Source organism: Centrocercus urophasianus, unplaced genomic scaffold (assembly GCF_019232065.1).
Source record: "Centrocercus urophasianus isolate 14NV4802_14NV808 unplaced genomic scaffold, USGS_Curo_1.0 seq_18, whole genome shotgun sequence".
Classification (NCBI taxonomy): domain Eukaryota; kingdom Metazoa; phylum Chordata; class Aves; order Galliformes; family Phasianidae; genus Centrocercus; species Centrocercus urophasianus.
The window spans coordinates 10618250-10642905 of NW_024884733.1; the positions used below are offsets into that span (position 1 = coordinate 10618250).

Sequence of the window (24656 nt, forward strand, 5' to 3'; positions counted from 1 at the left end):
CATTCCTGTCAGCAGGACGTCACCTACGACAACCACCCTTCCTGCCAGATGGAGGCAGTCTTTAGGCATGGAGTCAACTGCTTCACCCAAAACAACCCTGTGAGCAGACCTCCCACCATACCCTCACTGACCACTCCAGGGCCTCAAACCTGTTCCACAAAGGCACTTGGGGAACCAACCAAGCATCCTGAACACTTGGGGTTGCTCAGGATGGCAGTTACCTACATCACCTATCCAGGACATATTTTCACACCTCCTCTCCTCTCAAATTTCCTCACTCTACTCAGCAATGACAGGGCATCCATTACTGTCTTGCAATTATCACCCCAGTGCCTTTCTTGCAGAGATTTACACCACAAGTCTATCCCCTGCTCACACACTCTGATACTCCTTACCTTCTCAACATCCTTCTTGAGTTCCACCACCATAAGAGTAGGTCACCCACCTCCTCACACAGGCAGAACCCCTGCCCCCATTCTCCAGCAGCAGTAGACTCAGGTGCTGCAGCAAAAGACTTGAACCTCCGCTTCTTTAGGCACAGACTCGTTTCAGTCGCCACCGTCTTTCTCACCAGCCTTTTTCCCTGGTGCAGAACACGGCGAGATACGCTGCCCGCGAGACGGCCGATAGACGACCGATCCAACATCGGGCAATAACATTACCCCCGCCCTGCTCGCCGCACTCCCTAGCGGCAGCTTTTATACATGCAGGGGGTGGCTCGCCGCTGCTCCTGGCTCCGCCCCTTCGGTGTCAGATCGCCGCTGCCACGCGGGGAGCAGCGGTGTGCGGCAGCTGCTCGCTGGCAGGGCTACTCGTCAAGCAGCCGAGGCGGTTCCCTGTTGCGGTGTGCGTCCGCTCCGTGCCGCGTACCTCGCCAAAAACAAACAAGCAGATAAAAAAGCAACAACAACAGGCTCCATATGTTATTCCCCAAACACAGTATCAGTATTTTAAGCGCTCACAGAGCCGCTCCCTGGCTCCACGCTCTGCACCAAAATCAGCTGTAGTGCTCACTGAGCTGCGGCAGCGATGTTGTCTCCTGCTGAAATCCCTGAACTCCAGAATATCCTGCAGCACGGTCTGTGGTCCGTGGCTGGGCTGAGATCCTTTTTGGTGAGAAATTGGATTTTTTCATTCTTTCCTATCCAAATCTGAGGTCGCCTTGCAATACTGTAAATATTCAGAGTAGCCACGTGGAAACAAAGTCTATACCAGCAAGGGAGTGAGGGGAGAAGACAAAAATCACATTTGCTTAAAAAGAACTGCAGTTTCTGGCATTTTTGATGAGTAGAAGGGAGTGGGGAGAATTCAGTCTACAGGCATTTTACTGTGTAAAATAAATTGGTATTCCGTAACAATTATTGACTTTGTTAAGATAAAGGTGAATTAAAAGTCCATTTGTCTGTTAAATCATTCAGGCACCTTCCACACAGGTGGTTAGAACTCAGTAAAGATACAAGTCATTATTTCACATATTTTAAGGAAAATATGCATGCACAAAAAGAGTGACTATATCTGATCATTCTGATCTGAGTTCCAATTATTTTTGTTTTTTTCTTTTCGTACCAATTTCTGCTTGATCTTAATGACATTTTTGGATATAGAATAAATATGAGGCTGTACCACTGATTATCCCTGAAATCACAGAATCACAAAATCGTAGGGGTTGAGAGGGACCTCTGCAGATCATAGATGTCCAGCCCTCCTGCTAAAACAGGTTGCCTACAGTAGGTCACACAGAAAGTATCTAGACAGCTTTTGAATATCTCCAGAGAAAGAGACTTCGCAAATCCTCCTGGACAGGTTGTTCCAGTGCTCCACCTCCCTCAATTTAAAAAAAAAAAACCTAAATGGAGAAGAAGTATAGAATTGAAGAAGAGTAACAAGGTAGAGAAAGTAAATGTAAAAAAAAGGGAACAAAAAAAGAATTTTCACATTTCACTCCATCTGCTTGTAAAACAAATGTCTCTCAGTGGATATCCCCTTCTCATCTCGTTGGCATGAAGATGGGAACCAGGATGCTGTATCACAGCCCCATGGGTGAACGCTGAGCTGTAACATCGACAAAGAACAATGTCACATCCAAATGGACCAGCCGACACAACCAGGGTAGCATCCTGCACAGCTCTCAATTTTCCTGGGCTCCCTTAACAAGAGCAGCTGATTTCACAAGCTGCAAGAAAGAGCTCGTTGCAGAACCGAGAGGCTTGTGTTCAGTCAGTTCATACGCATGCTCCTTCACATGCCCACGTGAAACATGGGGAAGATTCATGACTTATATGTGCCTACAGTACTGTGAAGCACAGGTGCATTTCCAGAAGATAAGTCTATGATGTACACCACTGCACTCATTAGTAAGGTGACTAAGTGTTCAACCTGAGATAAACTACTCCCTTTCCTTGGTTTTACTCTAATCTTTGTACAGCAAGTTTAAAAAAAAAAAAAAAAAAAAAAAAAAAAAAGAATTCAAAATGCTGCCACCTGATTTGTCCCCATGTTTTTCAATGTCTCCACTTCCAATATGACATCTACCATCACTGAAAGTCCAGACAGAGTGTGGAACAGCCATTCAAAAACATTTATGCAAGGCGTCTTCCCAGCCTGAGTGTTGGGGTTGTGCTGTGCCCAGCAAAACCCTACAGCTGCAAGGAGAGAAGGACTTGCAGGGTGCCTTCATAAGATATGGTCTTTCCACTGGCCATTTATACTTCTGCAAGATGACAAAGTTCCTACTGCAGCTGACAGTTTTCACAGAGATGAAAGCTATCAGTTACTGTTTGTCTAGCTAGCTGAGTATCTTGCTTTTCCTGAATTGCCACATGACTGCAGATATACTACATTCTCACAATGTTCATATCTTATCATAGTCCAGGTACTAGTGAGCAGTACACTCAAATTTGAGTTTGTATTCTTTCCAGTCATATAAATAAAGTTAAGCTATCAAAAGATACGCAAAATGCGACACATGGACCTTGATGAGGAGACTCTGTAAAAGGAATAGAAAGGAATTAGAAGGCAATTGGAAGTCTCATAACTGTCAGAGGGGGAATAAATTCACCAGCATTCAGAGGCAGCTAGCTCTCAGGATTCATCGGAGCTTGAACTTGGGTACCTGATCAGCCGGTCTAGTCAATGGGAATTGTTTCACAGTGTACCATGGGATTTCTTCAACAGCTGAATCACTTGCCATTACCTCAGTACAACTCAAATGGAATGGTGTTGTAAAAATTGACCTCAGACATTTAGTCAGTCTTGGTAATGTTTAGTCACGATGGATTTGTTCTAACTTGTCAACCAGAAAGTGTAATCAGCTGCATTTCCTTGCTTTTAGAAAGTGGGCAAGGTCATATGTGGAGCCAGTGTATAGTTTTGAAAAATGGAACTGAGAGTTGTGTTACCTGCGATATTGAAATCCTTACTCCCACTTGCTCCCATCTAAAACTGTGCCAATACTGACAGTAGACACCAGTGAACCACCCCCCCATCCCCAAACCGAAGCTCCCACCAATCAGCAAGCGTCAAATACATCACTGCTGTTAATCAAAATAAAGGTGGTGGTTTTTTGTTTTTTGTTTTTTGGGTTTTTTTGTTATTGTTATTGTTTTTTTCTTATGTCGGGTTTTTTTCTTTTTTTTTCTCTGTTTTCTTTCTCTTTTTTTTTTTTTTAATGGAAAAAGAGACCTTTGATAAGATTTATGATACAAAAATGAACAGGTGGCCAAATGAGCCCCACTTCTATACTTCTTCCCATAATATGAACTCTGGAGAAGAGAGGGATGTATCTGAAACACATTCAATGACATGGCTCGTTTCAGAGAAAAACATACTCCAGGCAGTTCAGGAACAAACTGAAATTAGATTACTTTTCTCCTGGAGTGACTGCGCTTCTTTGTGGACTTCGTATTTTTCTCACAGTTATTTTCCAAGCTTCTGGTCTTAGAATTCAGGGTGTTGTTCTACCAATGGCCTAACTCTAGTCTATTCCTGGCACACTGTATGGAAGCCTTTATGTTAAACATCAGTTCCCAAAGATTAACTGGTACCATGTCACGAGCAAAATCTGCAAGGTTTCTGGAGCAGGAAATTTTGGTAAACGCCAAAAGGGGAACAGAACCATTCAGCATTTCAGTTCCATTTTATTGCAGACAACAAAGACTCATCTGCAGTACCTCTTTACACACAATACTGGTTTCCTTATCTGACTCAGACAAATCATTGGTAATTTAAAATAACATGAAAACTTAAGCAGATTCTCTGTTGGAAATACTTGACACTGATCACTTTAAGGTAGAGAAACATTTAGCGTGTGTGGTTGTGTGTTGAAAAACTGATTAAGAGCTCATAGCAAGCATGGGACAATAACAGTAAAAGAACAGAAGCCTGGTTTCTAACTAACAGTGAGATTCAGACCTCAAAGTCTCACAGCATGATGTGTGATATATTTGCTGTTGACTGACAGCGGCTGATCTGGTGCACAAGTTTGAGCTCAGAGTAATCCTGAGAGCTAGATGTCTCTGGCTGCTGGCAAATTCCCTCCCTCTCTTAGAACTATGAGCCTGTCACTAGTCCTCTCCCTTCTTATTCCCCTTCCTCTTCCCTTTGTTTTGTCTGTGCTTTTCCCTTCTCTTTCCTCCCCTTTCTCCTTCCCTTGGCCCTTTCCTATCCCTTTTCCTTCCCCTCTCCCTGCCCTTTCACAATCCCTTCACCTTTTTGTCAGTGTGCCTTCCTCTTTTCCTTTTCCCTTCCCTTTCCCTTCCCTCTCCATCTTCTGGAATCCCTTCTTCAAGCTCCAAGTGTCACATTTTGAATAATGTAGAACTATCTTAGTTTACATTATTGGAAATAATATAATCCTAAATTTGGATGCTTTGTTCAGAGACTGCTTGGTATATGATAAGGTATAAACACTGGGAGAAGGCACATTATCTTCAGCTGTGGGGCAGTTCAAGATAAAACAAATGGGAATATGGATACCCTGTTAGCTAGACAAACAATAACCGATAGCAGTCATCTCTGTGAAATTTGTCAGCTGCAGTAGGAACTTTGTCATTTTGCAGGAGTATAAATGGCCAGCAGAAAGACCACCAGCCTTAAGCTGAAGGCACCATGCAAGTCCTTCTCCTCCTTGCAGCTGTAGGGCTTTGCTGGGCACAGTATAACCCCAACACTCAGACTGGGAGGACGTCTATCGTGCATCTCTTTGAATGGCGCTGGGATGATATTGCTCTGGAGTGCGAACGCTATTTAGCTCCTTATGGATTTGGAGGAGTTCAGGTATGTACTTTCCTGCCCACAGGCAGTAAAATTGCTTTGCAGCATTTGCTTAACAATCCAAATAGCCAGAATTGCAGACAATGAGTTCCAAGTAACTTTCTTGTTCAAAGCAGGGATGGGAGATCCTGCCAGCCTGGTACGAGTGTGTGTTTAGCTGCAGATCACCTGCAAGAGGGCTTACTTTTCTCTGATATGTTTGCTTACAAAGCTAAGTTTTTCTCTTCTACCAAGTCAAGTACACAGGTATACAGAGTTTCGGCCGTCCAAAGGATGTCACATATCCAGGCAATCCATGATAACAAAGGAGAATTTCCTTGATGCCAGTCTACAAGACTTACATTTTGCAGACCTGAACTGTCTCATGGAAATGACAGGCTAATCTCAGCACTGAGCACACCTTATTGCACTTAAAACATGAAATGGGAACTACAGATTTCTGACTGAGGTACATCCTTTCACCCGCAGGTTTCTCCTCCAAATGAAAACATTGTCATTACTAATCCGAACCGGCCCTGGTGGGAAAGGTACCAGCCCATCAGCTACAAGATCTGCAGCCGATCAGGCACTGAAGATGAATTCAGAGACATGGTGACCAGGTGCAACAACGTTGGAGTAAGTGCCTTAAAAATGCGTAGCCGATACGCTGAGAAGGGCGGTTTCTGTGGAGCAAAGTTGCCGCTCCTATTCTCGAAGGAGGGTTAAACGGAGAGTAAAGGGAGGCGGATGAAAGGTCACGCTGACAGCAGTGATGTAAAGCTCCAGCTGATGCTTCAACAGCATCACAACACAGACTGAATCGCAATTGCTCCTTTTCCAGGTTCGCATTTATGTGGATGCTGTTGTCAATCACATGTGCGGATCTATGGGTGGCACAGGCACCCACTCAACGTGCGGGAGCTATTTCAACACCGGGACTAGAGATTTTCCCGCGGTGCCGTACTCTGCCTGGGATTTCAACGACGGCAAATGTCGGACCGCCAGTGGAGACATCGAAAATTATGGGGACATCTACCAGGTAACTCTTGTTGATTTCGATTTTGATATTTTTTCTCGTTTAAATCTTGATGTGTACAGTAAAGCCAAAGAAAGGGAGTAGTTTATCTGGGGTTGAACGCTTAGTCCCCTTACTAGTGAATACAGTGGTGTACATCATAGGCTTCTCTTCCGGAAACGCACCTGTGCTGCCCAGTACTGTAGGCACTGAGAAGTCACAAACCCTACGCATGTTTCACGTGGGCATGTGAAGGAGCGTGCGTCTGAACCGACTGAGCCCAAGCCTCTCAGTTTTGCCAGCGGGCTCTTTCTTAGGACTTTTGAAATCAACTACCCTTGTTAAGGGAGCCCAGGAAAATTGGGAGCTGTGCAGGATGCTACCCTGGTTGTGTCGGTTGGTCTGTTTGGACGTGACGTGGGTGACGGTTCTTTGTCAAGGTCACAGCTCAGCGTTCACCCACGGGGCTGTGATACAGCATCCTGGTTCCCATCTTCAGCCTTCATGGCAACAAATGAGGAGGGGATATCCGCAGAGAGACATTTGTTTTATTAGCAGACGGAGTGAAATGTGAAAATTCTATTTTTGTTTCCTATTTTTCTCTTCCTTTTTACTCTTCTTCAATTCTGTACTTTTTCTCCATTTTGATCTTTTTTTTCTTTCTTCCTTTTCTGTGTTTAATTACCCAGGTCCGGGATTGTAAGTTGACCAGCCTTCTTGATCTGGCTCTGGAGAAGGACTATGTACGCTCAACAATTGCACAGTACATGAATCGCCTCATTGATATGGGTGTAGCAGGGTTCCGGATCGATGCTGCCAAGCATATGTGGCCTGGGGACATAAGTGCGTTTCTGGCCAAATTGCACAATCTAAACACTCGGTGGTTTTCAGAAGGAACAAAACCCTTTATTTTCCAAGAGGTAATTTCCATTTTTTTTTTTACTTTTTGCCTGTTTGTCTACCATGTATTGTGTTTACTTTTTTATCATACCCCTTCTGAGGAACGGAAATAGTGATGTGTGCTTGTTCTTACAAAGCAGGAAAGATTGTCAGTGCAGTGGGTCACGGACACGTGCCCTTCAGAACTGCAAGGCATCATGAAATCTTCATGGGGATTAGTCTAACTAGGAGGTGGTACGCTGCAGTTTAGGAGAACAGTGAAGCCCCACGTTTCCACGTGATTTCATCACATATAATTAATCCAAATTTGGTTGATATGACTGGCAGAAATGAATGTGCTCGTCAATACATTTTTCTTGATCTAATGCTACAGATAATGGTGAAAGCTGTGCACTACATTACTGATTGATTCTGTTAAAACACAAGTGACGCTTTTTCCCATGCCAGGTAATTGACTTGGGAGGAGAGCCAATCACAGGCAGTCAGTACTTTGGAAATGGCCGAGTAACAGAGTTCAAGTATGGTGCAAAACTGGGGACGGTGATCCGCAAGTGGAATGGAGAGAAGATGGCCTACTTAAAGTAAGGGCGAACGTCCCGCGACCGATGTGAGATAAGCTGGATGCGTGACATGAGGGGGGAGAATCAAGTCCTTGTGTTTTTCTCTAGGAACTGGGGAGAAGGCTGGGGCTTTGTGCCTTCTGACAGAGCCCTGGTCTTTGTGGATAACCACGACAACCAGCGGGGGCACGGGGCAGGCGGAGCTTCCATTCTTACCTTCTGGGATTCCAGGTGGGGAATGGCGGTGTCTGGATGATGACGCTTACTATTCTCTTTTTTGGTCTGTCGCTTCTTTGGCATCGTTTCTCTTCCACGTTCTGTTACGTTTTTTGTCCAACAGGCTTTATAAAATGGCAGTTGGTTTCATGCTCGCTCATCCGTACGGGTTCACGCGGGTGATGTCAAGTTATCGTTGGCCAAGATATTTTGAGAACGGACAGGTGAGTTTGTAGCGCTGAAGATTTTGGCGTGTCAAATGTAAATGATTTCTCTGTCCTGTGCCGGATCTGCCAGATGGACTTCTCTCTCGGGATACTCTCTGTGCATTTTCCAGTAAGGACTTTAAAAAGTTTTTTTTTTCATTTAAGGATGTCAACGACTGGGTTGGACCACCGAGTAACTCGGATGGATCGACGAAGTCCGTGACAATCAATGCCGACACAACCTGCGGCAACGACTGGGTCTGTGAACATCGCTGGCGACAAATAAGGTGGGAGGAAGACGTAGGAAAAGCAGTGACTCTCGGGTCACGCGCATCGTGGCCGTAGAAGTCCTGCAGCCACAGCTCTTCCTTGCATTTTCAGGAACATGGTTGTCTTCCGTAACGTGGTAGACGGTCAGCCTTTCTCAAACTGGTGGGACAACAATAGCAATCAAGTAGCTTTTGGTCGTGGCAACAGAGGCTTCATTGTCTTTAATAATGACGACTGGTGAGTGATTTCTCGGAAAGCTACGTATGAGTTCACAGTAGAGAAGACGAGGCTGTGGGTAGGATACGGCCCGGGGGTCTAAGCATTAGCAGCTTATGTTCTGGTGGTTATGGGCAGAGAGGGTAGTTTATCACTTCCCTCATCTGGCCCTAGCCAATGTAGTCGTGCCAATGCAACCGTAATGGTGTGAATGATCCCAGTTAGGGGGTTAATTACTTCTGTTTAACTGCATGCATCCTGCTGTAGGAGCTGTCTGTACGCTTTGGTTTTCTCCTGTCCTTTCCGGACAGTGAGACCAACCGCTACAGCCTGAGCTAGATTCACGCGGTTGCGTTCTAGTTGTGAGGGGCTAAAAAGGGAGTTTAGAGAAACGGGGCCCTCAGACCGAGAAATCCCTTGCGATGCGTCATCCTCACAAGTAGCAGAATTGCATCGGGCTCAACAGTCCTTTACCTGCTTTGAAATTCCTCTTTTGAAAGCCATGCTTTAAGCAATGTACTTTTTGCGTAGGTATATGAACATCAATTTGCAAACGGGGCTGCCTGCCGGTACCTACTGCGATGTTATTTCTGGAGATAAGAAAGGCAGTGCGTGTACTGGAAAGCAGGTGTATGTTGCTTCGGATGGAATGGCAAATTTCCAGATTAGTAACACTGACGAAGATCCATTTGTTGCAATTCACGTTGATGCCAAGTTATAACTTCAGTTGCAATTTTTTTTTCTGTACTGTTGCTTTGTATGTATACTGATTGTGCCAGTTTTGATTCCCTGATTTTCAAGAATGAATGATTCTCTATGTCTAGCAAATAATAAACTGCTACCAAACTGAAATATAATGCCTTTTTCTGCTAAGGAATTACACTGCAGCATTATAACTGCTAGACTGATACAGTCATAACTGTTAGACTGATACAATCCAGTCCTCACGCACCCTTATTGGAGCTACATTGTGAATCATCTGCTGCAACATTTCCCACAGTTACGGTTTGTCCTTTCTTTTGGACAAAGCAAGCATATATCCCTGGTCAGCGGTTGAATCTGGGCCATCTGTCATGCGAGTTGGTGACTTGATTCACACTCAGTTTATGCCCAATGTTCACACCATTGTTCTCCACAAACTACTGCTCGTTCTAACTCTTTCAAATTTATATGTGAAGTGAGTTGCACACCTAAGAACTGATTATGACGTTGACCAGAGAGTAGCACATTCCTGTCTCTGTGCTGTGTTTTCTCTGCTCTTTCTTGGATGTCCTTGCACTGAGAGTTGTTCCTTTTCACGACACGGTAGTCCAGCCTCTTGGTGTATAAGGACAAATTGGTGTCACTTGCTCTTTGAAAAGACCACTAAAACAAAAAAACAAGCTGAGGTCTTCCTTTTCATTTTTATGGGCAGCTGATCTCTCTTTAACATTGCAGAGTTTAAAAAAGATTAACGAAGTGCACTTTAAAATGAGTCTATAACCTTCACAGCATCGGATCAGCAAAAAAACAAACCAAAACAAAACAAAAACAACAACAACAAAAAAAAACAACAACAAAAATACCCAACCTGCTGAAACAGCTCAATATCCCAAAGCTATCGTTATCAAAAGCGGTGTTGCAAATTGTGAATCCTGCAGCACACTTTGGTAAAGCTTATTCATTTTTTAGGAAGCGTATGTTGGAAATAGTGACAGTCAATTATTTGTTCAGTCGCACGTCTCATGACTAGGACAACAGTTTTCTTCCAAGCAAGTAACGCTACGTCATTTGCTGCCTGCGCGGAAGTGGCTTAGCCAAAATCTTTCACGGCCTTCCCTGTTGATGTTGTTATCCTCTGCGGTAACCAGCACAATACCGGCGGACCAGCAGCACCTAGAATGGCGAGCCATTCTCTTTCAAAGGGGCAGGAGCACTCAGTGACCTCACCCCAAGGGCAAAAGACAAGTTTGAGAACGACCTGATTGAGCGATAGTGGCTGGAGCATAGACTGTTCTTGTTTCCTTGAAGTATAGATATGCCTCCATGCTGCTCGAGACTCAATCATTCTGTAATGTCTGGCAGTATTATTCAGACCAGGAATAGATATGGCTGGCCCTAGTGTTTCAACTGTGATCAACTGCCAAGATAAATGTGAGAGTGCAGCCGTCAGTTTAAATCAGAGAGCTTTATGGAACTTTTAGAAGCCATTGAAACTGTTGGAGCTTTCCTGCCCCTTTGAAAAGGATTGTTAGTGTCTACCTTCCGAACTAATGTACAACGTTAAAGCCATTGCAAGCTCTAATGACAGTACTTATTGCATTAAAGCAGTTGAAATGGCACTTACTGTCCTGAGGATTCCATAAATAAAAGGCAGTCAAAACCTGTCAGAATACACAGACAGGTGTGTCACTGCCTGCGATCACTTCAGAATCCAAATTTTTGATACGATGGAGGCAGTGTTTGTTTTGTGTGACGTAAGGATAGAAAACTTAGGGCTGAATTCACCGGTGACATAAAGTGTTATACAAGTACAATTTGCTCCTTTGGTATACTAAACAACTTCAGTCCGCTTGGGTAGAAACCTTTGGAACAGTCAGTGTCAAAATAGCTTCCAGCAATCATCTGAGGTTTCTGCCACCTGGTGGGTCAACTATATTTTTGTTTTCTTAATGGCATGAACTGACAAGGAACCAAACCACCCACAGTTACGATGCGATGCTACGATCCAAAATACTGAGGAGTGAAAATCTTTGGTCTTCAATTCGGTTGACAGAGAATCACGAAACTGGTACAAACAATATACATACACAGCAACAGCGGCGAAAAAAATTCTGAATGAAGTTATAACTCGGCATCATTGTGAATTGCAAGAAATGGATCTTCATCAGTGAGGTGATTCATGTCTGCTGCTATTGTTGAGCGTACATAGTTCTTCTCCAGAGCCAGATCGAGAAGACTAACCAAGCATCAGTCCCTGATGTAGGAAATTTTATTACACAAATCAAACCAAGAAATGTTACTGATATCCATGTGTTTGTAAAATAACGGTCTCTGGGTGAATATCCCCTCATTTCATTGTCACGAAGGCTGAAGATGAAAACCGGGCAGCGTGGTACACTGCACGGGCATGACCTACATTCGACCCTGACCCACCTGCCCCATGGTGGGCTGCATGCCTGCCACTGCTCTCTGTTGCTGCCGGCAGGGAATTCGGCTCGCCAGTTAATTATTTCCATTTCATATTCGTGTCTCTTTGCACTTTTAGAAAGTAAAAAACATGAAAGGCACAGCGCTGTTCACTTACAAGTACTACGACAGCAGAGCCTCGATGACATTTGCTATGTTGGAGGAGGTGTACCAGATTTCCCCCTTCGGCAAGCCCGATGGCATAGCAGCCGTGGAATCCAGGTGAGAGCAGTGATTGTCAGTAGTGCAGCAAGCAAGGGTGAAAGTTCTCGCCTGTCTGGCGACACTTCCAGACAATGCAGAGCAGTGCACAAACTCGAGATTGATCCGCATTGCGACAGCACAGCTGCAGTGCCGGAAGCCCTCATCCCACAGCTCCAGCTGTACGTGCCCAGCTCTCACGTGGTTTGCCAAATGGAGCAGCTCTACTTTAACTGTAGCTGAATGAATCACTAGGATTTGATTTAAATTTTGAAAATAGGAACACAGGAGACGATCCAAAGTAATTTCTCTTCTCAGATACAAACGTTTCACTGCATAGCAGCGCTAATAAATGGAAACGTTAACAACTATGACTTCATTGTTTTGCAGACAAATGACAGTTTTCGGTCACAACAACCCCAGGCAAACCTGCAGGCTTGTGGAGGAGTGGCTGGAAAGCTGTCATACAGAAAGGACCTCAGTGCACCGACAGACAGTCGGCTGAATATGAGCCAGCAATGTGCTCAGGTGGCCAGGAAGGCCACTGGCATGCTGGCTTGTATGGGGAACAGTGCGGTGAGCAGGACTAGAGAAATCATCCTGCCCCTGTAGTCGGTGAGGCCTCATCTCGAGTACTGTGTTCAGCTTGGGGCACCTCAGCGCAGAAAGGATGTGGAGGTGCCGGAGCAGGTCCGAAGAAGAGCAGCAAGGCTCGCAAAGGGCTTGGAGAATGTGCCCTGCGAGGAGCGACTGAAGGAACTGGTGCTGTTTAATCTGGGGGAAGGGAGGCCAGAGGAGAGACCTTATCGCTCTCTCTAAAGCCTGGAAAGTGCTTACGGCGAGAGCAGGGTTGGTCTCTTCTCACCGGTGAAAGGTGACAGGACAAGGGGAAACGGCCTCAAGTTGCGCCAGGGGAAGCTTAGATTGGATATGGGGAAAAACTTCTTTACAGAAAGGGCTGTGAAGTACTGCAATAGGCTCCCCAGGGAGGCAGTTGAGACACCATGCCCAGATGTGTTTAAGAACCATTTGGACGCGATGCTCAGGGACATGATTTAGCAGAGGGTTGTGAGGGTAGTCTGGTTAGGTTGTGGTTGGACTCGATGATCTTCCAGGTTTCTTCCAAATTGAACAATTATACAAATCTACGATTCAGTGACTTTTCTGACCTATCCCCAAATTCAGAATGCACCAATGCTGTGAGTACTCGTTTACCTGGGATATGGTAGCTTGGTAAATAAACACTGTGCTCAGCCTTCATTTTGTCATAATGAAATTCTTCAGGTAGGTGATGCTCGTCTCTTATTATTTCCTTAGGAGTGACTAAAGTTTTAAAAAGTGTCTAATTTGCTTCTCGTAACGCTGACAGTTTGGCAGCGAGGTGTTTATGTGCCTCACTTGTAGCTGTGATTTTTTTCTGGCATTAAAATCTGAGCAGCTTTACTCAGGGTTTTGCACCAGAGATCATTTTGCTTGCTGTGACAGTGTGTTTCTTATTATGCAATTGTTACAGGATCGCTGCCTGATGCGATTAAAAACAGCCTGCTCTGATCTCGGCCACTCTGCGACCTTGCTGCCAAAGCTCCCGGCAGAAGCCATGTTAAAGACGTGGCCTTGCCTTATAGGCAACGCAGGAGAGCCAGCCAGCATCAAACGCATCCCAAAGTTTTTGCCAACGTTTTCACTTACTGTTGCAACATTATCGAGCAGAATTCACGCTGATGCTGTGCTGGCCTTGAGGAAAATAATAGCCAAAAAAGACCCTGTGAAGGTAACCATCATTATTGTGTCTGAGATTGCGATTGACAGTGCGATTCGGGCTGCCTTAGCGATGTGGGAATAATAAAGGCATCGGGTGACGGTAGCAACTCCGGGCAGATTTTGTAGTAACCAGTTTTCCTCTTTCCCACGTTGCAAATCCCTGGCATTACCCCATCCATGTTGACATTCTGGGAAGGGGGTTGCATCAGTCACCGTCACACTGCGACTGTTGCTAACAGGTCTTTCTTCCAGCCCTGTTCATTACGCATCCAGCAATTTTTTTCATTTTCAGCGACGGGCTCTGTGCTCAATGCTTTTTTTGGGGTTTTGTTCACCATTCACTGCAGATCAGACATGCACAGCTTAGGAAACACTTCTACCTGAGGAATTTTGAGGTATTCACAAGTTGTACCTTCCTTCTCAAGGTAAGGGAGATCACTCTCCAAGTTTGTATGGACAGCGCACTCGCTCCTTACATGCACGTGACCACTTGCATTGTTCTCTTTGAAACAAAGCCTTCTCTTCCTATCATGGCAGCCAGGGCCAGCTCACTGCTGATGCAGACCACCTAATGAGCAGCTAGTTTCACGCATACACACACAAGAAGGCTTTGGCAGTAGGCAGGATCCCACAGCTCTACAATCTACAAGTAGAAGAGATAGAATTTGTAGCTGCAGACGGTGTGACACATTTTGCTGTGTTTTCTAAGAATTTGGTCACAGTTTACTATCTTCATATGGTTTTAACTCTTTACCATTCAGATTTGCTGCTTGCGACATTTCCATTAAACTTCTGAGTCCCAGACTTGAGGGGTCGAGGGCTGATCACGGTCTCTTTCGGAGACCCTTGGGAGCTAGTTCTGGAGGACGCGGGTCCCAGGAAGGCTGGGAATACTGTAACGGAGAAATTTTAAAGGTGCAGGAGCTGACCATCCCGAACTCACAGAAGATGAACCGATAGGGAAGAAGACCGGTCTGGCTGAGCAGAGGCCTTCGTCCGGAACTCTGGAAAAAAGGAAAGTTTGCAGTCTTTAGAAAAGGAGGTGAGCAACTTATGAGGATTACAAATATGCAGTGAAGCTGTGCGGGGAGAAAATCAGAAAGACGTAAACGACTTATGGGCCGGCTTCACCCATTTCTGTGACCGGACAGAGCATGGGCAAGCACAGACTCACGCCCCAGGGAAGGGGGAATGGGAAAAGGGGAAAAAAAAAGAGGTAAGGAGACGGGCCTAAGAACAGAACAGTGACGACAATCTGAGTCTTATATATTCGCTGTCAGGAATGTATGAAATTTTTCTTCTTTATATTGAAAGAAGTAATGAATAAGTAACCACCGCTCATAAAAACATGATTGCATCACGGAAGGCCTGAGCAGCCAGTCCCCTCGTATTCACCGCACCTTTCGGCTGCTTTAATTGCACGGTAATTTGTAGACACCTAGCAGTTTAAGAGGAGCCCGCCAGCAACATCATCGAGCCTCTCGGTCAGATTCCGCAGCTCAGGATCTCCACCCTTCAAAAGGACACGACCCTTCACAGACAGTAGGTTCCAAAAGTGAGAGATGCTGTATGTAAATAATTGATGTGTAAGCCACCTAGTTGTGTGAGACAGGAACCGATTGGTGCCATTTAGAAATACAGATGAACTAGACAGCTTTTGGAGAAAAGCAGTAGGAAGACGTTCTCGCTAGCTGTTCTCAAAACCAGTTTTATGAGGAAAGCTCTTTGTAATCATTTTTCTTTCTCTCGTCAAGCTGGAAATGTTGGGAGAAAGAGCTTGTTGTAATCATTTAGAACCATGGCCTACAATTGCTCGTGAAACACACTATTTGCAATTTAGGCCATCCTCTGGGAAACCATCTAGTGCGTAGGATGTGCAGTACAAACATTCACAGTTACACAATTATAAAAAATAGAATTGAGCACAGGCCAACTGTCAGAATTTTAAATGAGGAATGAAACTGCTATCTGAGGTGAACGTTATCGCTGAAGTCTTGTAGTGCCTGTGTCCACGATTAGAAATAATTAAAATCTTAGAGAAAGTCATCCTACTGATTTATAGGACATGGGAACGTAACCCAGAGCAACGCCGCACGGAACTGTTTGCAAAGCTCCGCTTCCGATTTCAATGCTATGCAATTTTCTGGCGTGTATCAGCAGCCCATTTGGCCACCGGTCACATTGCCACTGCCATATTTCCACTGCCATCTTTAGTCACATGCTTTCTGAGATGAAATTTTTTTACCTGTTTCTCAAACGTATTTATTTATCTATTTATTTGGAGGAAGCGTGGGGCGGAGGGGGGCGGGGGGGGGGAGGGGTTGGTGGTCTCTCGAAACCGTCAGGGCCGGGGATGTTCTCAGGCAGCGTGACCGTCTGTCATTCCATTCACTTCAAATGCAAAGCGAAGCGATCCGTTTGAATCGGGTATAGTTACTTGTCAACGAACCCAACAACGAGGCGAGAAGGAGAAGCGCGTAACACACTTTCAGTTGAAGTGTGCTTTAAGTCCTTAATTCAGATCCGGAGCCCACGTGTCGAACTGTCAGGCACCCGATCGGCCCTAACGAGACCCAACCGCGCTAACGAGCGTCAGGTGGGGCGCACAGCCGCGCCTCGTCGGGAGCTCAGAGGCGGGGCCCGCCGCAAAGCCTCTTAAGCTCCGCCGGAGGCTGACGAGAGCCACGAGGCAGTTGTCGGGGTTCCTTGGCTGCGGAGCTGGTTCTGTGCCGTTGTTCGGGTATCGTGCCGCTGGGGTTGGAAAGGTACGTGCGGGGCTACTTTGAAATGAAACCTTGTTAACGTAGCGTTCTCTGTTGCTTTGTTTCAGGTTTCAGCGATACCGCGCGCAGTGAGGATCAGCCCGACCCGCTGACCGCTCGGAGGGGAGTCACAAGGGCCGTCAAGCCGCCGATTTTGCGTTGGCGTAGGGCTGCTTTCGGGCTCTTCAGAGCTGGAGGGCCGTCGCCGCCTAGCTTCCATCGCATTTTCGGTACGGGCCGCCGCTCTGTTTCCCCGGGTCCCGACCCGGCCCTGCGACGCTCTGATCACGCCGGGGGTTTTCCGGCGGGCGCTTCGGTTCGTCCCGCCGCCGTCGGCGGGAGCGAGAGGGACCGTATCGCTTCAGCCTGCGTGCTGCTGGGGGTAAGAAGCGACACGAAGGGCTGCTGAGACTGAAGTTCATCTTATTGCCGGCAGACCGAGGACCATGGCAGAGCATCTCGTCGACCCCAACCGGCGAGCGCCTGGGGACCCTGGCTGAGGACTGGGTGCCAGCATGTGTGATGCCTGGGTCCTTCCTTGAGGTGAGGCTTCACTGTGCTTTTATCTTGGTCCTAAAGGTGTGGAATTGATGGAGTGAGAGGTAAGGAGTATTACCTGTGGTGGAGCTCCAGCAGGCCTTTTGTGAGGTGCTTTGGGTTCCTGTTGCTATGTTGTCTGCCTTGTTGGTCCAACAACTTAGAGCTTTTCTCTTTCCTCAGGTTGTTGTTCAGCTACTCTTATGAGGAGAACATCAACAGTGGCTGTGAGCTGAGCTCTTCTGAAAGCTGTAAAGGAGGAGGTGGCAGAGCTGACTGGAGAGGTAGGCACGGGGTGTTTCGGTGTGTCCTGTAGGCGTTCTGTTGGCTGACTGCTGAATCCCCCCAGGCTGGCTTGTGTTCAGTGTTTCCTGGGGTCTTTCTGAGCGTTTTTGTTCCTTTATATTTTGTTCTCTGTAAGGTTGTAGGTGTTGTGATGAGTTGGAATTATGTGTCAGCTTAGTTTATTTGCCTTTGGGTGTTTTTTTGTTTGTTTGTTTGTTTGGTTGTTTTTTTTTTTTTCTTTTGTGGTGGTGGTTGAAGTTGGATGGTAGTGGTGTGTTGCTTGGATTATTTGTCTCAGGTTAAGGTGGTGGTGAGTTGTGCTGTGTTACTGGTTGAACTTGGTGTATTTTTTATGTGTATTAGTTTGTTTGCCTCTGGGTTGTGTTTTTTTTTTTTTTTTTTTGTTGTGGTTGAACTTGGTATTGCTTGTTCTAGTTTGTCCTCTTTTGTTGTACAAGTTGGCTCTTGCTTATTTATGTGTGGGATTGAAGTAGCTTGTCTGCCTGGTTTTTTTTTTTTGTTTTTTTTTTGTTTTTTTTTTTGCGAAATTATCTCGTCTTCTTTTGTTTTTTTTTTTTTTTTTTTTTTTGGGGGGGGTGGTGGGTAGGGTGCACTGGTTGGCATTGGAAATTTTTTGGAAGAGGGAGCCCTACTGGGCCATGGAGGCTCCCTCTGAGTGGGAGAGCCCCTCAGCTGGTGGAGCTACCCCTGGGTGGGGGTGTGGGGGGAGCCCCACCTGGCTATAGGGGCTCCCCCTGGGTGGGGGTGTGGGGGGATACTGTACCTGGGTGCTGGAGTGGCTCCTGTATGGTGATGCTCCTTCTAGGCTGTAAGTAAGGAGATAGAAGCCAGCTCTTTCTGGCCTAGTTCTGCCTGAGGATAAAGTTCAGCTGACTTAATTTCAGGAAAAGCCTTCTTGAATGAGGTCTTGGTCTGTGACCTGAGTCACTATGTGTGGTCACTTAATGCACTCCGGGGAGTGCAGGAGGTTTAGCCTTTTGAAAGGGCTTGGGTGATAGGCTGGAGGTAAAATAATCCTGTGGTGAGTATCCATCCAAGTATATGTCCTGTATATGCTAGGGCTGTTTTGCAATATTAGCAACCTAAAGAGACTCAGGTGGTTAGAAAGGAGTAAGTTGGAGTTCTTGGAGACTTCTGCACGCTATTCCTGGGTAAAAGAAGTCTAATAGAAAACTAAAAAGTAAAAATGCTTAGGAATCCTTTCCTGAGATCTAGAATGAGGCCAAAACAGGCTTTGCTTTCCTAGAAACGCAGACTATTCTCTCCTTGTGGGGATAAGATTTTACTTGTATTTAAGGCAGCAACTCAAACAATACATTGAATTGGTGGAAAGACAACTTGACCAATTTCACATTTCAGAATTGAATTAGTAAAAAACTAGGTCATGGTTAGAAGAGGCAGGTCTTTCAACTTAATTACCTTCTAGCTTAAGCAAAGCTGTGTAGGAAGACTCATGCCTAACTCAGATCTCCTTTCCAGGCATGCCTCAAAAATTCCAGTAGCAACTTTGCTTGCAATTTGCATGGTGGGAAGCAGATGACAACATATCTATTTCACTGAAGAATTATCAGCTTGGTGCAGTTTTTTTTGGAAAGACTGTTTCTATTAAAGGCGTAAATGCTCTCTTACTTTTAACAATGAGTATGCTTAAAAAAATATCTGTACTAAAATGGAATGACTAGGCTTAGCTAGCTGAAGTTCTTTAGAGTGGAGTGGATACCTGTCTGTCTTCAACTTTACTTAAAACAAAGAAAATCCTCACCACACAGAAGGATGCGCTGCCTATTTCTGCATTCTGGCCTTGTTCCCTTGGCTGCTGACATTAGCTTACTCATCTCAGGAAATGAGAAAGAGGAGAAAAACTACTGCTTCTGTAATCGGCTGTTTTGTGTTGGATGTTCTGTAAGAGATTCAAGCAAGACTTAATAAAAAAAAACAAATAGTTTTGAGGTAGATGATAGTAATGTAATTCAACAGACTTGCTTTATTTAACAACTGAAAGCACTGTGTTTCCAGTGTTTGTATCAATAAAGCTGAATTTCTGAATAGCAGCATCTCTTCTACTTGGTAGAGCTTCTACAGCTTAAACACAAGTGTGTTTGTAGAGTCTTGCATCTGGGGAGGAATAATTGCATACACCAGTACAGGTTGGGGGATGACCTGCTGGAGGGGAGCTCTGCGGAGAGGGACCTGGGTGTCCTGGTGGATGACAGGTTGGCCATGAGCCAGCAGTGTGCCCTTGTGGCCAAAAAGGCCAATGGCTTACTGGGGTGCATTAAAAAGAGCGTGTCCAGCAGGTCGAAGGAGGTGATCCTCCCCCTCTACTCTGCCCTGGTAAGACCTCATCTGGAGTACTGTGTCCAGTTCTGGGCTCCCCAGTACAAAAAAGACAGGGATCTCTTGGAAAGAGTCCAGCGGAGGGCCACAAAGATGGTGAAGGGCCTGGAGCATCTCTCCTATGAGGAAAGGCTGAGTGAACTGGGTCTGTTCAGCCTTGAGAAAAGGAGACTGAGAGGGGACCTGATCCAGGTCTATAAATATCTAAGGTGTGGGGGGCAGAATGGCGAGGCCAGACTGTTTTCAGTGGTGAGTGGAGACAGGACGAGGGGAAACGGCTGGAAACTGCAGCATAGGAAGTTCTGCACAAATGTGCGCAAGAACTTCTTTACGGTGAGGGTGACGGAGCACTGGAACAGGCTGCCCAGGGAGGTGGTGGAGTCTTCTTCTCTGGAGATGTTCAAGACCTGCCTGGATGCCTACCTGTGCGACCTACTGTAGGGAACCTGCTTTGGCAGGGGGGTTGGACTCGATGATCTCTGGAGGTCCCTTCCAACCCCTACAATTCTGTGATTCTGTGTTATCCTAAGAGCAGACCAGCACTGACTGTCTCACAAAAATACTTCTGGTTTCATTCAAGTACTTAAATGTATTTAAACAAATGAGTTCCCTGCAATTTCTGGTTTCCAGCTAGGTAACTTCAAGAAGTGCTTCTCAGCAAAAGCCTTTGTGTCAAATCTTTGCAACTAAGTTAGTTCCTGTGAACCTTCATCCTAAAGTGAGACCAAATGATAACACAAAGAATAAAAATGAATCCTATTCTGCATTTTTTCCTTTCTAAGAAAGGAAATAAACACCATTGGGATTCTGCCCTTGCACTGTAATTTGCATGAGTAAGTGCATTTTTTTTTAATCAGTGAATACAAGGATGTCCTTTTTTGATAGGTTTAACTTTATGACAATTAACTTCTCTGACAAATCAAAAAGAGCTCAAGTCCTTAATTTATGTGGGCCTGGTGACAATGACCAGCATATGACTGTGAGCTCTTTGAAATGTCATACCTTTCTGCTTTCTTTGGTACTGAGTACTGATTTCTCACTGCCGGCATGCAAGGCAGCTAGCTTTCCCCTTCTCCACTTTTTATACTCAACTGTGGTACTTATGTGTGTAGCAATCTCACTTCTGCATCAAATTCAGTTAACAAGCTGAGGAGACAAATCCCTCCTCCAAGTCTGCACTGTGCATGCAAGTAACAGCAGTGTTTTTTATTTAAAAATAAAGAGAAAGAACAAGGGGAGGCTTTTTTACACTTCTCAGGTCTCAGTGGTTCTCAGACTCTTATTTACTTGACAGAAGAGAAAGCAGTGTAAGAAGTAGGAAAAGGAAGGAATGTCACATGGCTTAGAGTGGAAGCCATTCATGCTAGCTAGACGTGCTGGCCTCAGGAAAGTCAGGCATAGCTGCTTCCTGGAGCGGAGCAGACTGGCTTATCCTTCTAACTGTATTTCCCAACAGCCAAAATCCCAGTAACTTTACAAGCCCGGCTACAAAGCCTAAGAATGTGTCAAGTGACTTCCAGGGAAGCAAAATAAGCTTGCTAGTCAGTACTGCTGGGGAAGACAGCTCTGGAGTTAGCCAGACTGACAGACTTTCTTACTGTTTTGTTTTCAACAAAAGCCTGATAAAATAAGGTCATCAAACACAAGAGTGCTTACCTGAAGTCACTGACACGTGGAACCCTCTTCTCTTACTTGGCGAGATCGGGGATCACTTCAGAGGTTTTATTTAGGAAAGCTGCTGAAAGAAGATGCTTGATTCTAAGATGGTGCAATTACCAACCTCATAAATGACACTCAATTGCCTCATCCTTAAGAACTTACTAGCTGGCATCCCACAAAGCTGATTTCCAGATATAAGTTTGTAGTTGCAGTTCTCCCCTCCAATTCATATTGTGTGTTTTACTTATTTAAAACAAAAAGTGCTTAGGAAAAATCCTTTTGGGCAGTCCAAATCAGTAACACGATAATACATTCTTTGCTAGGAAAACTCTTTAGTTTTAATTACCGCAGTGAGAATTCATGCCATTACAATGGCCCACCTGCAGCCACAGGTTGCAAGTTTTCAAGTATTTCCCCTATCTATTTGATGGATTGGCTTAGACTGACGCTCTCCTACAAAACTGTCAAAAACCATGCGCTCAGATAAGGATTTAACAACATCATTGTGCTATCATCACACTATCGTCTGATTTTTTTCTATACTCCGCAAAGCATTCACCACCTTCTTTGGGCACCATTTATTTCCCTACAGGAAAAAAGGAAGATTCTACCTTTTAAGATGAGAAGAATTTGAACAGAAATAATCATTTGGAAAAAGAAACTACTAAATGTAATTGAACATAAACTCTTATGTCTAGCAGCTAAGGGATTAACTGCTGAAGAGAAGCTTCAGCTACTTGCTCTCTCGAGAACTTCTGCAGGACAGTTGAGCTCTTAGGTTATTAGATTCAGAGATCCCATATTAAGAGTGCTTAGCTTCTCTCTCTTGCAAAACAGCCCTCAGACTGCCAGTGTTTTTCTTCCTCCTCAGACCACTATAATTGTGATTTCACATGTACATCCTAGATGGTCAGAACTTAGTGTCGTATTCACCACATGCTCTCCGTGGGCCCCAGTTCTTTATGAATGGACAGCTGGCCAACTAGGCAGCTAGATGTCAAATCTGACAAGAAAACAGTGAAAAAAATGAGGCGGTTTCAATGGTTTGCATAAACTAATGTACTTGTACTTACTCTCTGTGTCTCAGAAGCAAAGCCTTGAGTCTGTTCTAGACTTCTGAAAGATGGGGGGAAAAAAATTTAGCACTTTGACAAGAACGGCCTTCCTAACGCTGCATTACTGCATTAGCCAATTTCTTCTACAAGCTACAGCCAGACCGATCTGCATTCTCCCTGTCTGGAAGAATACTTCATCCAACTTGCTAGAAACTATGAGAAATTTCAGCCAAGTGGCAAAAGAGAACCATTTGGAGAATGATTCTTAGGCTTCTGTCTTTAACCATAAAGAGGTACGTATGGCATTCCGCTAAAGCACAAACTGTGTAGAAATTGGATGTCTCTACCGAGAGATCAGGTACCACTGCACTTCTTATCTGCCAAGACTTGACAGTGAATGAAACTGGTTCTCTGTAAGATACTTATCTCTGAGCAATTCTTTCTGAACAGCATATAGAATCATCAACACAATAAACAACCAAAAAACCCTTGTGTAGAAAATGATTTCCATTTTTAAAAGCCCCATCATTATGAAATCTGCTGAAAACAGATCAAACACTCCTTGGTTGTTTTTTTTTCCCCCCATACCAAGAAGGAACAACGCCAGCCAAACCGTGGTCTTTTGGACAGGTTCTAATTCCGCAACACTTAGTATGTTTCACAGCTTTCAGTTAATTCAGACAAAGAAGGCTAATTATGAAATTCCAATAGAAACTACTACAGCTCTCCATTTACAGAAGGAAATGAAGACTATGCTCTCATACGCTGAGTTATAAAGGAGCTCATAAAGGATGCCTTTCTGAGAGCACAAGAGATCTCCAGCCCCCAACATGTGAAACACAGTGGAGAAGGCAGGAAACCAGTGTGTGACAGAGTAATGACACGCTGGGGAAAAAAAAAAAAGGGAAAAGAAGGAAAACGTAAAAGGACGTGTAACCTGCGGAAAATACAGGGATGCTTTCCAGGCAGGCAGACATAGGTAAACTGACACAAAGATGAAAGTGAACTTCGCACAAGACTTAAGAAGCAACAAGATGGGATTTCTACAGGTACGCTGGGCAGAGGACAAAGGCCAAGGAAAGCACACTCTCTCTGATATATGAAAAGCAAGAAAAGGCAACAACAGACACAGCGAAGGCTGACGTGGTAACCAAATTCTCTGCTGGCAGTCAGGCTTCCCATATCTCTTATGTCCTTAAACATCTAGGGAGAGGCTGGGAGAGCAAAATTCCCTCCCGCTGTAACAGAAGAGCAAGTCTAACACCTCTTGAAGACTCTGAATGTGTAAAGTCTATGGGACCTGATAATCTGCACCCCGGTGTCCTGAGGTCACTGCCTGATGTGATTACAGTGCCACCCTCCATGGTGACTGGTAAGTCACAGCTATCAAGCAAGCCCCTCGTGACTGGAAGAACGTTACAGCTAAATGATGCTGAGCTGTAACCTTCATAAAGAACTGACAACCCATGCCACATCCAAATGGAAGAACAGACAAACGGACCGACCAACACAACCAGGGTAGCATCCTGCACAGCTCCCAATTTTCCTGGGCTCCCTTAACAAGGGTAGTTGATTTCAAAAGTCCTAAGAAAGAGCCCGCTGGCAAAACTGAGAGGCTTGGGCTCAGTCGGTTCAGACGCACGCTCCTTCACATGCCCACGTGAAACATGCGTAGGGTTTGTGACTTCTCAGTGCCTACAGTACTGGGCAGCACAGGTGCGTTTCCGGAAGAGAAGCCTATGATGTACACCACTGTATTCACTAGTAAGGGGACTAAGCGTTCAACCCCAGATAAACTACTCCCTTTCTTTGGCTTTACTGTACACATCAAGATTTAAACGAGAAAAAATATCAAAATCGAAATCAACAAGAGTTACCTGGTAGATGTCCCCATAATTTTCGATGTCTCCACTGGCGGTCCGACATTTGCCGTCGTTGAAATCCCAGGCAGAGTACGGCACCGCGGGAAAATCTCTAGTCCCGGTGTTGAAATAGCTCCCGCACGTTGAGTGGGTGCCTGTGCCACCCATAGATCCGCACATGTGATTGACAACAGCATCCACATAAATGCGAACCTGGAAAAGGAGCAATTGCGATTCAGTCTGTGTTGTGATGCTGTTGAAGCATCAGCTGGAGCTTTACATCACTGCTGTCAGCGTGACCTTTCATCCGCCTCCCTTTACTCTCCGTTTAACCCTCCTTCGAGAATAGGAGCGGCAACTTTGCTCCACAGAAAC

The 24656-nt window shown here is 45.2% G+C and overlaps 2 protein-coding genes and 1 long non-coding RNA gene across 9 annotated transcripts in view; 2 read left to right on the forward strand and 1 right to left on the reverse strand.

Annotated features, from left to right (window-relative positions):
• Positions 1-5091: 5091 nt before the first annotated feature.
• LOC122160698 (pancreatic alpha-amylase) lies at positions 5092-16000 on the forward strand. Of its 2 annotated transcripts, none has more exons than XM_042819507.1 (10): positions 5092-5274; positions 5740-5886; positions 6092-6289; positions 6955-7185; positions 7613-7746; positions 7834-7956; positions 8066-8165; positions 8313-8434; positions 8529-8654; positions 11881-16000. In XM_042819507.1, coding segments are annotated over exons 1-10 (1350 nt in total). In that variant the 5' UTR covers positions 5092-5106; the 3' UTR covers positions 11882-16000. The 2 variants fall into 2 exon arrangements, with proteins under 2 accessions (XP_042675441.1, XP_042675440.1); XM_042819506.1 differs by lacking the exon at positions 11881-16000 and adding an exon at positions 9165-9377.
• LOC122160697 (pancreatic alpha-amylase-like) overlaps positions 11591-24656 on the reverse strand; it is a 28361-nt gene continuing 15295 nt past the window's right edge. Inside the window, exons 12-15 of one of the 6 annotated variants that reach the window (XR_006168932.1) lie at positions 21362-24494; positions 18132-18220; positions 17142-17311; positions 11591-14767 (exon numbers count right to left, since the gene is read on the reverse strand). The gene's annotated coding sequence lies outside the window, so the exon portion shown is untranslated. Of the gene's footprint in view, positions 14768-17141; positions 17312-17937; positions 18221-21355; positions 24495-24656 lie in introns of those variants that run through there. The other 5 variants (XR_006168933.1, XR_006168929.1, XR_006168934.1 and 2 more) reach the window with 5 other exon arrangements.
• Positions 16378-19405, forward strand: LOC122160700. The gene is made up of 4 exons (XR_006168937.1): positions 16378-16755; positions 16962-17068; positions 17246-17346; positions 18848-19405. It is a non-coding gene; the product is annotated as an uncharacterized LOC122160700 (long non-coding RNA).